Source organism: Nicotiana sylvestris, chromosome 1 (genome assembly GCF_000393655.2).
Source record: "Nicotiana sylvestris chromosome 1, ASM39365v2, whole genome shotgun sequence".
NCBI lineage: Eukaryota > Viridiplantae > Streptophyta > Magnoliopsida > Solanales > Solanaceae > Nicotiana > Nicotiana sylvestris.
Window position 1 is genome coordinate 85,562,279 of NC_091057.1, and position 15,505 is coordinate 85,577,783.

At 39.1% G+C, this 15,505-nt stretch overlaps 1 protein-coding gene across 1 annotated transcript; it reads left to right on the forward strand.

Moving 5' to 3' along the window:
• The first annotated feature begins 1,814 nt into the window (after window positions 1-1,814).
• On the forward strand, window positions 1,815-2,732 carry LOC138872064 (uncharacterized). Its single transcript, XM_070150025.1, has one exon. It carries the CDS (start codon window positions 1,815-1,817, stop codon window positions 2,730-2,732), a length of 918 nt encoding a protein of 305 aa, XP_070006126.1.
• Window positions 2,733-15,505: the final 12,773 nt, after the last annotated feature.

Consider the following 15,505-nt stretch of genomic DNA (forward strand, 5'->3'; position numbering starts at 1 on the left):
CCTAACCATATAAGACACATCCCGAACCTTTCTGTCAGCGTAACTCTTTTTTCTCGATTGCTCTGTACGAAGCCGCTCTTGAATCACTTTCACCTTGTCCAAAGCATCCTGTACCAAGTCTGTATCCGAAAGCCTAGCCTTGCCCAGCTCAAACCAACCTACTAGAGATCTACACCGTCACCCATATAAAGCCTCATATGGAGCCATCCGAATACTCGATCAATAACTGTTGTTGTAAGCAAGCTCCGCGAGTGGTAGAAACTGGTCCCATGAACCCCCAAATCAATGACACAAGTACATAGCATGTCCTCCAAAATCTGAATAGTACGCTCAGACTGCCCGTCCATCTGAGGATGAAATATTGTGCTCAACTCCACCTGAGCACCCAACTCTCGTTGCACGGCTTTCCAAAACCGCGACGCAAACTGTGTGCCTCATTCTGAAATGATGGAAACTGGCACTCCATGAAGGTGAACAATCTCTTTGATGTAAATCTCATCCAACCGCTCTGAAGAATAGGTAGTACACACAGGAATGAAGTGCGCGGACTTGGTCAGCCGATCCATAATCACCCAGATAGAATCGAACTTTCTCAAAATCTGTGGGAGTCCAACTACTAAATCCATGGTGATCCACTCCCACTTCCACTCTGGAATCTCTATCTGCTGAAGCAAGTCACCCGATCTTTGATGCTCATATTTAACCTGCTGATAATTGAGACACCTAGCTACAAATCCAACTATATTTTTCTTCATTCTCCTTCACCAATAATGTTGTCTCAAATCCTAATACATCTTCACAACACCCGGATAGTTGGAATACCGTAAACTATGGGTGTCCTCAAGAATCAACTCCCGTAGTCCATCCACATTAGGCACACATATCCGGCCCTGTATACTCAATACCCCATCATCACCAATAGTCACCTATCTGGCATCATCATGCAAAACCTTTGTATAAGGAGATATCGGAGGGTCCAATTTCTCGTTATCAAAGCACCTCGGAAGACCATCTCAAAGTCTAGAGGCTACAAGGTTATGATCGAGTCTCCTCGCTTGAGGTTCATCAACACCCAACCTTAGGATAATGTTAACAACGTCCACGATAGAAATGGGGAGTTCCCAAGGCACGTGGCTAGGACTGACAGAGCTTAAAAGGATACTCTAAGACCCGAATTAGGGTGTCATCTAGTTGTCACATCTCCGTACCTTTGTAATTAATGCTCGGTTTACTACGATGGGATTCCCTTTCTATATAAAAGGGATCCTTGCCACTTTGTAAAGGGCGGTTGCTTCAACATGGAGTTTGTGCGCCTGTCCAAGTATATTATTCACATGTTTCCCACAATGGAGGCCAGAGTGCACTGGTTTATTCAAGGCCTTAATCATTTGACTATTAATGAGGCGTTTATAGCTGCCTTGAAATCTAACATGAATTATGGGAAGATGGTGGCATTTGCTCAGGCCACAAAGAATCATAAACTGAAGAACAGAATGGAGAGAGAGGGTAACAGCAAGGCCCGGTCTACGGGCAACATGGGAGAGTCCCTAGGTGGGGGAAGATCATCTTTCAGGGGAGGATCATCAGGGCCGTCTCAGCCTGTTGCACAGTCTTCAGCCAGTGCACCTCCATTAGGGCCCAGCCAGCAACAATAATGGAGTCATTTCAGGCCCGGTCAGGGCAACAGAAGATCCCACCAGTGGGGTCGGTCAGGAGAGAGATCCCAACAGCAACAGAGGTCCCCATGCCCCAGGTGCGGGAAGATGCACTCACGAATTTGCTACTTTGACTTACCCGTATGCTATGGATATGGGATGAGGGGTCATATTCAGAGGCATTGTCCTGTATCCCCCCAGGGAGTGGGTAGGGGCACAACACAACCAGTCAACCCCGTAGCTGCTATATCTTCATCCCCCTCTCTAGCTCGAGGTACCCCAGCACCTACAGAGCGTGGTGTAGCTAGGGGTGGTGTACAAAGTTTGGGAGGACCCAGCCAGTTTTATGCTATGAGTGGTTTCCAGACCACAGAGGCTTCTCCAGATGTTGTTACAGGTATTCTGACTGTCCAATCTCATGATGTGTATGCACTTATTGACCCCGGTTCCACCTTGTCCTATGTTACCCCTTTTGTTGCTATGGGATTTGGGATAGAATCGGATCAGCTTCATAAGCCATTTTCGGTGTCTACTCTGGTTGGTGATTCTATTACGGCTGCTCGAGTTTATAGAGGTTGTGTTGTTACGGTGCGTGGTAGGGATACCATGGCTGATCTTATTAAATTGGGGATGGTCGATTTTGATGTAATAATGAGAATGGATTGGCTTTATTCATCTTTTGCAAAACTTGGTTGTCAGACTAGAACTATGAGGCTTGAGTTTCCTAATGAGCCCATTGTTGAATGGAAGGGAGATAATGTAGTTCCTAAAGGTTGGTTTATTTCTTACCTTAAGGCCGCAAAGATGATCAAGAAAGGGTGTATCTATCATTTAGTTCGGGTTACGGACACCGATGCCAAGGCACCTAGCCTTGAGTCTGTACCAGTTGTGAATGAATTTCTGAATGTCTTTCTAGATGAGCTACCTGGGATCCCACCAGACAACGAGACTGATTTTGGGATCGACGTGATGCCAGGCACGCAACCTATATTAATTCCACCTTACAGAATGGAGCCGACAGAAATGAAAGAGCTAAAGGAACAATTTAAGGATTTGCTAGAGAAAGGCTTCATCTGACCGAGTATGTCACCATAGGGCGTATCGATTTTGTTTGTAAGGAAGAAATATGGGTTGCTATGGATGTGTATTGACTACCGGCAACCTAACAAAGTCATAATCAAAAATAAATACCCTCTACCAAGAATAGATGATTTGTTTGATCAATTGGAAGGTGCTACATGTTTCTCAAAAATTGACTTGTGATCCGGGTATCATCAATTGAAGATAAGGGAGCAGGATATTCCAAAAATAGCTTTCAGGACTCAGTATGGGCACTTTGAATTTCTAGTAATGTCTTTTGGGCTAATAAATGCCCTGGCAGCTTTCATGGATATATAAATCTAGTCTTCAAGCCTTTTATAGACTCCTTTGTGATAGTTTTCATTGACAATATTCTTGTGTATTCCCGAAATCGGGAGGATCATGCCGACCATCTCAGGGCAGTTCTGCAGACTCTTCAGCAGCACCAATTGTGTGCAAAATTTTCAAAATGTGAATTTTGACTTGGATCTGTCGCGTTCTTCAGTCATGTCGTCTCCAGGGAAGGAATTATGGTTGATCTTCAAAAGATTGCAGCAGTGAAGAATTGTCCTAGACCTACCACTCGAACAGAGATTCGTAGTTTCTTGGGGTTGGCCGGGTACTACAGAATATTTGTGGAGGGATTTTTTACTCTTGCCTTTCCATTGACTAAATTGACGCAGAAAATAGCTAAGTTCTAGTGGTCCGATGATTGTGAAAGGAGTTTCCAGGAATAGAAATCAAGATTCACTACAGCACCAGTATTAACCCTGCCAGAGGGTACAGAGGGTTTGTGGTGTATTATGATGCTTCAAGGATCAGGTTTGGGAGTGTGCTAATGCAACACGGCAAGGTCATAGACTACACTTCTAGGCAACTCAAGAACCATGAAATGAACTATCCAACACATGACTTAGAGCTTGCAGCAGTGGTGTTTGCACTAAATATTTGGCGACATTATTTGTATGGGGTCCATGTGGATGTATTTATGGACCACAAGAGACTTCAATATATTTTCAAACAAAAGGAGTTGAATCTGAGACAAAGAAGATGGCTAGAGTTACTCAAGGACTATGATATCGATATTCTCTACCACTCGGGAAAGACCAATGTTATGGCGGATGCTCTTAGACGGAAATCTATGGGAAGTTTGGCTCATTTGAAGGCATATCGAAGGCCGTTGTTCCAGGAGGTTCACCAGTTGGCTAGTTTTGGAGTTCACCTTGCGGACTCTAATGAAGGAGGAGTAATTGTGCAGAATAGGGTTGAGTCATCGCTTGTGGCGGAGGTAAAAGAGAAGCAATTCAACGATCCATTATTGGCACAGCTGAAGTAGGGGGTTCATAAATACAAGAACACATCTTTTTCTTTTGGCACGGAAGATGGTACCCTACGGTACCAAGGTCGCCTATGCGTTCCGGATATTGACGGTCTTCGAGAAAGGATCATGGTAGAAGCTCACACTTCCAGGTATTCTGTTCACCCAGGTTCTACAAAAAGGTATCATGATCTTAAGGAAGTTTATTGGTGGAACAACATGAAAAGGGATGTAGCGGACTTTGTGGCTAGATGTCCGAACTGTCAGCAAGTGAAATCCAAACATCAAAGACCCGGTGGATTGGCTCAAAACATAGAAATTTCAATGTGGAAATGGGAAATGATCAACATGGATTTTGTGGTGGGATTACCGCTCTCTCCACACAAGTTCAACTCAATTTGGGTGATTGTGGATCGACTCACAAAATCAGCGCACTTCTTGCCAGTCAAATCTACCGACACATCGGAACAAGATGCTCAGTTGTATATCAAAGAAATAGTCAAATTTCATGGAACTTCAGTTTCAATTATTTCAGATCGAGGGGCTCAGTTCACGGCCATGTTTTGGAAGAAATTTTAGCAAGGTTTGGGTATGCAGGTAAATCTTAGTACAACATTTCGTCCTCAAACCGACGGGCAAGTAGAGTGGACTATTTAGACGCTTAAGGACATGTTGCGTGCTTGTGTTCTTGATTTCAAAGGTAGCTAGGATGATCATTTGCCATTCATAGCGTTTTCTTACAACAACAGCTTCCATGCTAGTATCCAGATAGCACTATTTGAAGCATTGTATGGTAGGAGTAGATCTCCCATTAGGTGGTTCGAAGTTGGAGAAGCTGAATTGATAGGGTCGGACCTTGTGCATCAGGATATGGAGAAAGTCAAGATTATCAAGGAAAGGTTGAAAACTACTCAGAGTCGCCAAAAGTCCTATTCGGACATTCGTCACAGAGATTTAGAGTTCAAAAAAGATGATTGGATATTTTTGAAGGTTTCCCCCATGAAGGGTATCATACGGTTTGGAAAGAAAGGAAAATTTATTCCAAGGTATGTCGGACCATACAGAATCATTCAGAAGATTGGTCAGGTTGCGTACAAGCTCGAGCTGCCACCCGAGATGTCATTGATACACCCAGTCTTCCATGTGTCTATGTTGAAGAAGGTAGTGGGAGATCCATCCACTATTGTTCCGGTTGAAACTATTGAGGTTAATGAAGAACTGTCATATGACGAAGTTCCAGTTGCCATTCTTGACAAGCAAGTCCGGAAATTGAGAAATCAGGAAATTGCCTCCATAAAAGTTTTATGGAGGAACCAGCTGGTGGAGGAAGCCATTTGGGAAGCGGAGGGAGAAATGAAAAGGAAGTAACCACATTTATTTGTATAGACATGTAATAGCTTTTATGAATTTGGTTCCTATGAACTCTGTATCCTTTGGTTTGGTCTATGTAAAACTATTCTGTTTTGGTTGTATGTTGCCTATGCGGCCATGGTTGGTGTCGCTACAAGTTATGTCATGTCTATAGATTGTGTATATGTTGTTGGGGATTTTATATGTTTCATGATGTGAAAAATCTGAAGTTGCATAAGGATAGCTAATGAGTGAACCTTGATCCTCATTCGAGGACGAATGATCTTAAGTGGGGGAGGATGTAAGGCCCCATGAAAAGTTTTGCTCAAAAACCCGAGATCTCGTAGTGCCAAGTTAGGAACATGTGTTAGCAAGCTCGCTGTGGTTCCGACCCTTTGGATTGATCTGTGTATTAAAAAGTTTAGGAATAGTATTTTTCAGAAAAGTGCATTTCTGCGGTCTATTATGCGGTAGCATAATAGCTGTGTGGACCACATAGTCGCCGCAGAGCGCGGCAGTTTGATGTTAATTTTGAGGTCAACTATGCGGTCAATTATGCGATCGCATAATCAATATGCGGGACACATAGTCATCGCATAATCTCCTTGGAATTTTGTGAGAGGCAGTTGTGCGGTACGTTATGCTACTACAGAACATGTATGTGGACCGCATTCTTGTCGCATACCCGGGCAGTTTGTTCAGGTTTTGGGGGCCATTTTGCGGTCCCTTTTGCGGGCTGCATGTCCATTATGCGATCGCAGATTGTGTTGGGGTCCTATTTTTTAACTTTTAAAACCCGACCCCATCCAATTAAAAACACCCCATAGACTCTTTTTAAGCTATTTTACTACAAATAGAGTGAGAGAGGGAGTTCTAGAGGGAGAAATTAGCTCTCACCAAGTCACTACAATCCTTGCCCAAATTTTTGAAGACTTACAAGTAAAATTTGCTAGGCCTACATCCTAAGAGGTAAGAACTTGTGCCCTAATCTATGATTTCGAAATTTCTATTAAAATAAGTGATTAACAAGTGGGTTCATGGGTATAAGGGTTGATTATGTTGCATGCATGAGTGATAATGGGGTATGGGGAGATTGTGAGCTAAAAAGATAGCAATTGGGGTGTAAGATGATAAAAATCTCTCACAAAAGGGTCCTAAAATCACAATGCACACTTAGTGCTTGATAATATACTCAAATGAGCTAGAATCTTAATCATGTCTCTAATTCTTGGTTCAATTTGTAATTCTCATAAAATAGATCGAAGTTGCTAGGATTTTCGGAATTTCGTAAGAATTTAAGGAAAACTCTATCGAGGTATGAATGGCTAAAAACCCTCTTCTTAGAAATTAAGCTTCGTTAGTGTCTATGCAAATATGGTAAGACTAAAATTCGATTGATGTATTGACTAAAATTTGATCGATGTGTTGATTGTTATTTCATATGAATTGGTTTTGAAATTATATATAAATACATGAAAGGTGTGCCTCAATGTGTGCAATGTACTATTCTAGATATTTAAAGATGTGCGAAGAATATGAACCATGTGTTGAAATGCCTAAACTTCACGTCAAGATTAAAACTGAGATTGTCATGCTAACTATGTGAAATCTTACCTATTCTTACAACTTGAATTGCTTTTGTATGTGCTTATGATCCTAAATTGCAAGGTTAACATTGAAAGTGGAAATGATGTGATAATTGTGGCCCTAAGTGCCTATGAATTGATATATGTAGAATAAAGATTGAAATTAGATAATTAATGAGAAAGGAACAACGTCTTGGTCTGGCGGCCTAGCTGATCGGGCCATGATCAGACGCCATGACACACACATGGTGGTATTGTTCTGATATTGAATTCTGAAAAGTGAGAATGAAGATTGTGATTGATGTACATGTCTCAAATGAGGCAAGCTAGTCGATCGAGTCGTGATCGGACTCCGCTCAAGAAAGCGGTGGTATTGTAAATGATGATAAACAGTATTAAATGCCCAAACTAAAGCTATGGAAATTATGTGAAAGATATATCATTCTTTTATTTGATGATGTGGTGTTCGGTTAAAGCTTTTGATTGTCCCTTGTGATTTCTTTGTTATTGTATGATAGTTCTTTCTAATAAGATGGTGTTTAGTTATACATACTAGTACTATTCCATGGTACTAACGTCCCTTTTGCCGGGGGCGCTACATTTTTAAATGAATGTAGGTAGTTCTATAGTGGACAGTGCCGATCGCAGGTAGTGGAGTATTCTCCTCTCAGAAGTCTTGGTGATCCCCTTTCCTTCAGGGTTTATGTTGTACACCTTTTGTTCTAAAATTTCCACTTTTGAGGTATAGCCAGAGCCTTGTTGCCGACGTTATCATAACTATCTTTTGTACAAATTAGAGGCTTCGTAGAAGTTTGTGTGTGTTATATACGGGTGTTGGATGGGTCCCTAGACTATGTTGTAATTCTAAACTCTTGTTTTCTCTAAATTGTAACCGTATGAAATCTTGGAAACTTAACCATGGTTTAAGGTTGTGATATAAAATAAACTAACAATGTTGAATGTACAATCTTTTCTATTGTTCAAATAAGCGAAAGCATGGTTTCCTTAATCATATTGAGTTGGGTAGAAAATGTTTAATAAGGCTTGCTTAGTTGGGTTCACTCGATTGAGTGTCGGTTGCGCTCCCAAGGTTGGGGCATGACAGCTTATCATTGACCATAAAAAACATTCATTGATTTTAATATAACTGTTAGCCCTACCCCTATTATCCTCAATAGCTCGTAGCCGAGCCCTGGGATAGACCTCGAGGCCAAGAATCGACAAGCTCGAAGCCCCGATTATCGACCCATCAGTTTGATTATAGTTCTCTCCTTAACTTTATTTCGTTTCTAAACTTCACACACAACATCAACTGCTTAACAAACTAGCATAAAAATAGATCACTTATTTTTAGAGTCCCATCAATAAATTTAATTGTTAATACCATTTTTACGGTAAACAGTTTGGTGACCACTGTGGGGCTAAAAATAATAGTGATTATTTTCTTGCTGGTTTCGTCACACAACGCAAGTTATCTTTCAAGTTTTTCCTCGTCCAAGATATTTGATTTCAGGTCAAAATGGCTATTGATGTGCCACTAAAAAACCTTGGGAACGCATCAGAACTAGTCCCTATGGACGCAATCTCACGCGACGTCAACGGGTCGATATAAGCTCGCATACCGATAAGGGCGTGCGCCAAGGGGATCCACAAGAAACTCAAAAAACCCCGAATAGGGAAGAGCGCGCGGTTAGCCTTCATGTTATTTTTGAAATGTTGCAGGTACAACAACTAGCTATTGCTCAGCTGCAAAGTCACTAGAAAACCTCCAGCATGGTAACACCAAGGACAACTCTTCCGACCGAATAGGCACAGGAGAGATCGATCAATAATGGGTCGATGACCGATCCCGCCATCGTAAAAATGCTCGAGGACCTCACCAAAAAGAACGAGTCAGGCGAGAAGTTCATAAGAAGGTATGGATTCGAAGAAGTTCATAAGAAGGTCGTTCCCTGAGGAAGCGGCCCCGAAACCCATTCCAAAGAAGTTTAGAATTCCAGAACTCCCAAAGTACAACGGGACCTCAGACCCCAACGAGCACGTTACTGACTACACTTGTGTAGTGAAGGACAACGATATAAATGATGATGAGATCGAGTCCGTCTTACTAAAGAAGTTCGAGGAGACACTCTCGAAGGGGGCCATGATGTGGTATCACAACCTATCTCGTAACTCCGTAGATTCGTTTTCCATGCTAGCAGACTCCTTCATAAAAGCACATGTTGGTGCCATCAAAGTAGCAACGAGGAAATTCGACATGTTCAAAATCAAGTAGAGAGAGAACAAAATGCTGCGAGAGTTCGTGTCTCGCTTCCAAATGGAACGGATGGAGCTACCACCAGTCTCCCACGACTGGGCAGTGCAGGCTTTCACTCAAGGTCTGAATGAATGAACTTCGATGGCCTCAAAATAGTTGAAACAAAATTTGATCGAGTATCCCGCCGTGACCTAGTCGGACGTCCACAACCGATACCAGTCGAAGATCAGGGCCGAAGATGACCAACTGGGAGCCCTCTCAGGCTCAGTATACCCAAGCAGGCTCCCGATGAAGGAACCAAAGCCAAACAAGGAAAGGTATCAGCCATACATCGAGGACATAAGGAACGCCCCGAGGCGCTACCCACCTCACAATGATCGAAAGATAGACCGAGGACAGGATCCTCTAGGACTCATCAACAGAGCCAGAGTCGATAGGAACACAAGGCCAATGAGGGTTCCAAATTCATTCCGATTACCCTGAAAACCAAAACCGATGATTTACATAGTCATAATACATCACACGGGGTTAGTCATGCCCGAGAAGTGGTGAGTGAAGTGCAAAAGCTCAAAACGACCGGTCGAATCGTTACACCCGGCTAATTTGAATTTCTATTGAAGCGCATTCTAACATGATATCATCCATAGGGATCAAACCCGAAATATCTTATTAAAGTAGGTTAAATGGTATCCATCCCACCACAATCCTTGGAGGTGGAGCCCAACTTTTATCAATAATAGATTTATAAGTTAATATTTTTAAAAAATATTGAGTATTAAAAATAGAAAAGTAAAATCTTTTTATAAAAGTAAAGACAACTTTTAGTTTGTTATTGATATAATTGTTTGAGCAAAAAATGAAGAAAGAGAATTACTTCCCTATAACCCTTATTCGGAATATAAAATTGTGTATTTACATTTTACAAATGACATCATTAGTGAAATACTTACATTATCTTTCTCTTTTTTATATTTCTCACTAGAAAACGTGTAATAAACTTTTAGAGTCCCTATTTTAATATCTCTAATTGTCCAAATCTCATTTTTTATATTTCTCATCAGATAACGTGTACTACACTTTTATATTTTCTTTCTTGATTTCTGCAAAATTTCAAGTTTTCGATAAGCTATAATGTTTTGTAAAAAAAAAAGATTATTTTTTTCATTAAAAACAAGAGCTGCAGTATACTATTGTATACTCTTTATTTCACATTCTAAATTTTTTTCCTCTGCAGGTTTCAAGCATTACAACAAGTATATTGAAAAATCAAATAATTATTTCGATATCAAGTTATCAACATTTTGAATCTAGTTTTATTTCCTAAGATCAAGAATATCCTAAGAGTGATTAAATGGTTTGTGAAAGAAATTATTAATAACTTTACATCTCAAAAAGCTAGAAAAAATAGATTTTAAATAAAAATATATACGAAGGTCTTGTTTCAACAAAGGCCTCCAATTAAATTTTCGCTTTACGCCTCAAATCTTGTTGAGCCGCCCCTGGCCGCTGTTAGGCAAGCCCATAGGTGAATCACCAATTTAATTATTCCTTTTTTAACTTTTAAAAAAACAGAAATTTCCTTAAATATACCGAATAAAAGTAAAATCTCATGGAATCGTTCATACTTCTTTCTCAAAAATATCAAGTGTGAATAATAAATAAACTACGATGATAGTAATAATAAGTACATCAGTGCATAAACACAAGTAACTCCCAAAATCCGATGCCACAAGTGCATCAGCAATCTAGGAAATATACAAAACTACTACAAGTACTATCTGAAGTAGAATAGACAGAAATAGTAAATAAGGTAGAGGGAGACTCCGATGCTGTAGATCGAAACAAGGCAAGCAGCTCACCACTAAGTCTCTGTGAAAGTGCGCCTACACGCCCGTGTGACCACTGGAAGTACTTGTCTAAGTACATGCACAATTAGTGCAGAAGTGTAGCGTGAGTATGTAAAACATCGCACACCCAATAACTATCTAGTCTAACCTCAAAAAAGTAGTAATGAGGGGTCGGCATAACACTTACTAGTGGTCAAACAGTAATAACATACATAAAGTAGACATGGAGGAATGTACAACAAATAGCAATAAAACAGATAAAACATTAATAGTAAATTTCCTAACATGGATCTATATAAAGTCACTAAAATGTCTTAATCAACCTCGAAGGCACGAACTCAGTTGATATCAAAACCAAATCAAATCTCAAGTATTAAGCACGAGTCTGCTGAGGCGTCCGGCCTGATCCCATAGGAATAGTGATACATAGTACTGCCGAGGCGAATAACCCGATCCTATATGAGTAGTGTATCATATTGCCGAGGTGAATAGTCCAATCCTATAAAAATAATATTACCATAATGCCGAAGCGAACTGTCTGATCCCATTAGAATGGAGAAACTATTTCACTAACGAAGATATATGCGAGTTGAGAGAACACGAATTTATTGTACAACAATTATTCCATAATTTTTCAAGTAAGAGACTCACTCGATATTTTGTTCTAACCACAAACCCAGTCATAAATTAAGGAAGATCAATAAATAAGGTGAATACAAATAATTCGTTTAAGGCATGATGTGAAACTAAGTCTACCCGGGCATAATATGAATATAGCTACATATGGACTCTCATCACCTCGTGTGCACATAGCTCCCACAACAAGTAACACACAATAATTAATTCACCTAATGGGAGAATTCCCTATTACAAGACTAGGCAAGAGACTTACCTCACTTCCAAGTTCACTATCCAGCTCTTAACCTCACTAGAAATCCCCAAACGACTTTGAGCAATCTGAAACTAATCAATATATGCACAAAAGTTCATAATTTAACTATTAAGCTAATTTTCCAACCAAACTTGGAAAGTCCATAAAAGTCAGCCCCGGGCCCACATGCCCAAATTTCAAAAAAATTTAAATATAAATGTTACCTATGACCTAACAAACTCAAATATATAATGTATTCTCAATTCCATAATAAATTTCATGATCAAATTTCATTTCTACCAAACCCTAGGTTTCTAACCAAATTCCATAGTTTTTACTAATTTTCATGTTAAAATCTACCCATAATCCATGTATTTAACTAAAAAATTGGTAGAATTTACTTTTCTTGTAATGCTTGATGAAAATACTCTCAAAAGAGCTCTCAAAACCGGCTAACCCAAGTGAAAATGAGAGAAAATGAGCCAATCCTGTATTAAAATCAAATCTACTCAGGCACGCTCTTCTTCGCGATTGCGGAAAATGCCTCGCAATTGCGAAGGCCAATTTTTCCCAGTTGCCCAAGAACCCTTCGTGTTCACGACGTCATGGTCGCATTCGCGATTCCCAACTGACCATGCCATTTGCATTCGCGTTCCACCAGCGGTGTTTGAAAAGAACTTCTGCCTTTCAGCCCATCCTACTCCCAATATTTTTCGCGTTCGCGATCAGGCCTACGCGTTAACGAAGGAGGACCAGGTCCTTCGCCGCGTTGACAAAGATTAAACTTTAGGGCCCTCCATCAGCCTTCTTCACGATCGTGAAGCACACCAGCACACCAGCGATTTCAGCAAGTTCAAACATGCTCCGGGTGGTCCGAGACACACCCGAGCCAATCGCGACACCCTCTAAATGCACTAACAAGTCCATAAACATACTACAGACTTACTCGAAGCTTCAGAACACATAAAACAACACCTGAACCAAGAATCGTACCTCAAAACTTCATTAATCAACTTCAAAGCTTCAAACTCATTTCAACCAACTCCGAACGCGGCAAAACATACTTAGACAACTCGGAATGACAATAAATTTTATGCACAAGTCATAAATCACAATACGAACCTATTCCAAGGAACGAAATCTCAAACAGATATCGATAATACCAAAATCTACTTCAACTCAAACTTAGGAGATTCTAAAACCTTCAAAATTCCAACTTTCAACAATAAGCGTTGAAATGCTCTCGGTCTACTCGAATCCCGATCCGAATATACGCACAAGTCCAAAATTATTATACAAACCTATTGCAACCTTCAAATCCTGATATTGCGATCATTTACTCAAAGCTTTGACTCAAGTCAAACATATCCACCTTAGGACTCTATTATGAAACTAAGTGCTCTGAATTCAATCCAACCCCTTCCAAAATCAAACCAATCATCTCTGCAATTCATAAATAATAAATGCACGTATGGGAAGTCTTAAACATGGGAACATAGATCTATAAAGCAAAAAGACCGATTGGGTCGTTACAGGATCACTACTCTTTTGAAAGTAGGAAGTGAAGTCTTGATATTGTTAAGACCCCTGTCTTCTTCATCTCTCCACATTCTATCGTGTTCTTTGTTACCAAAATTTTCATCATAACCATAATAATAAGTAATTATTCATGTTTCTACCTTGATAATCCCTAGCATGCCTTTCATTTCTCTCTCTAAAGGCTCATTGTCCATTCCTTCTAGGTTAGACTTTAACGGGTTCATAATATTACTCGCCATAATCCAAATCATCGTCAAAGACATTTTGCGATTATTGTGGGCTAAAAGGTTATTTTTATGGCATAATTATTACTTGTCTATATTGTGAAAGTAGACCTCATCTTGGCACTTCATTGTTAGCAACTTGTCGTTGATTGATTAGCTTTTAATGTGGCGTACACTTAGAGTAGAACTAGTTTATTGTATTGAACTAGTTCACACTCCTTTGTTCGGTTAGGTGTCAAGTCTTACCATTGGTTAAAGAAATTGTCATGAGAGTTGACCACTTATTATATGTTATCAATTTTTATAATCATAGCTTGTAAAGCCTCCAAGATGGTCTCATTAAGGATCCCCTCCCTTGAAGTTGTAGTATTTCTAATATTTAACGATATATTACTTACGACAAAGAAAATAAATTAAAAGTAAAAGGATCTCTCTAATTTACTCTCTTAGTGTATCCCTCAAAGATTGTACTCAATATTTACTATCATTTATTACTCTTGTGCACTTGGACTTTAAGCACACACTCAAAAAATCTCACCGCTCAAGACTTTTTCACGCTTGAATGAATATTTAAAATTGATGTCAGACTCAATCAAGGGACTTTCAAGTGGTTCTTCTAACTTCGGGGTGAGAATGGAGTTTATAGGACTAAACAAAGAAGCTAAAATAACTAATGAATAATGGAAACAAGAAATTAATAACAAAACTAAAAAGAAAAGCACAAATAAAATAAGCACGAACTAAAAGAGAGCACACAAAAACTTGTTAATGACTAAATATGAACTAATACGTAAACTAGCTAGAATAAACAAGAAAAGAAAGGAAAGAAAACAAACGAAAAGGATATATTTAAAATTTAGGTAGAAAATTATTTACTAGAACAAGGTAACCACTAGTGCAAAGTGGACGAATTTGAGATATTTTTACAAAAATCTGAAAATTTAGCAATCTTCTTCATTCTTCATTATTCATTCTTCAACTCCAAATCCAACCAAAAACACCTTAAATCATCATTAAATTTGAGACACATGTTCCCTACAACTCCATGAACAAACCCTAATAATCAATCTCCAAATCATCACCAAAAATTCGAAACCCATTTTCAAATTTCTTCTTCCAAGCTTCAAACCCTAACAATAGCTACCTTAATTTGGAAGCCATATTTTCTTCACCTTTCAGATTCAAAAAAACTTCGTGGGCATTTGGACATAAGAATTGTGAAGTTCCAAAAAAAAGTGATCTTTTCAAGTGAAAATGGTATTTGAAAATTAGAGTTGTTCTTGGATATGAATACTAATTAGAGATGTTTTTGAATTTTTGTGAGTGACATGAAGTGAAAATTTGAAAAAGAGCTTTTCGGAGTTTTTCAAATTTTCGAAAAATTCTGCAATTCAACTTCAAATAAAATTGAAAATTTTCATATGATTTCAAAAAAAAAAAAGTAAAAGAAATTCGAAAAAGTGAAAAAAATATTTATGGCCTAAAGCACCCTTCAAAGATTCATATTGGAATTTCTAAAAATGGAGCTCAAAGTTCTTCATTTTATTTCTTCAATTTTGAGCTCAAATCAAATACAAATCACCAAATGAAACTTCGATTTAATTCCAACTCGGATTCACCACATAAATCTTCAAATAGAGCTCCAAATCCTCCAAAGATTCATCAAACAAGTTCGGATCTACCAATTTGTTTTTTGATTTCTATTTTTTTTAATTTTCTAATATGAAAATTGGTGTAAATAATAAGGAATTTGTAAAAATAAATCCTTTAACCTTCGT

Excerpts from the sequence above, each read along its gene's own strand:
- LOC138872064 (XM_070150025.1), top strand. The coding sequence starts at position 1,815 with ATGAGGGGTCATATTCAGAGGCATTGTCCTGTATCCCCCCAGGGAGTG.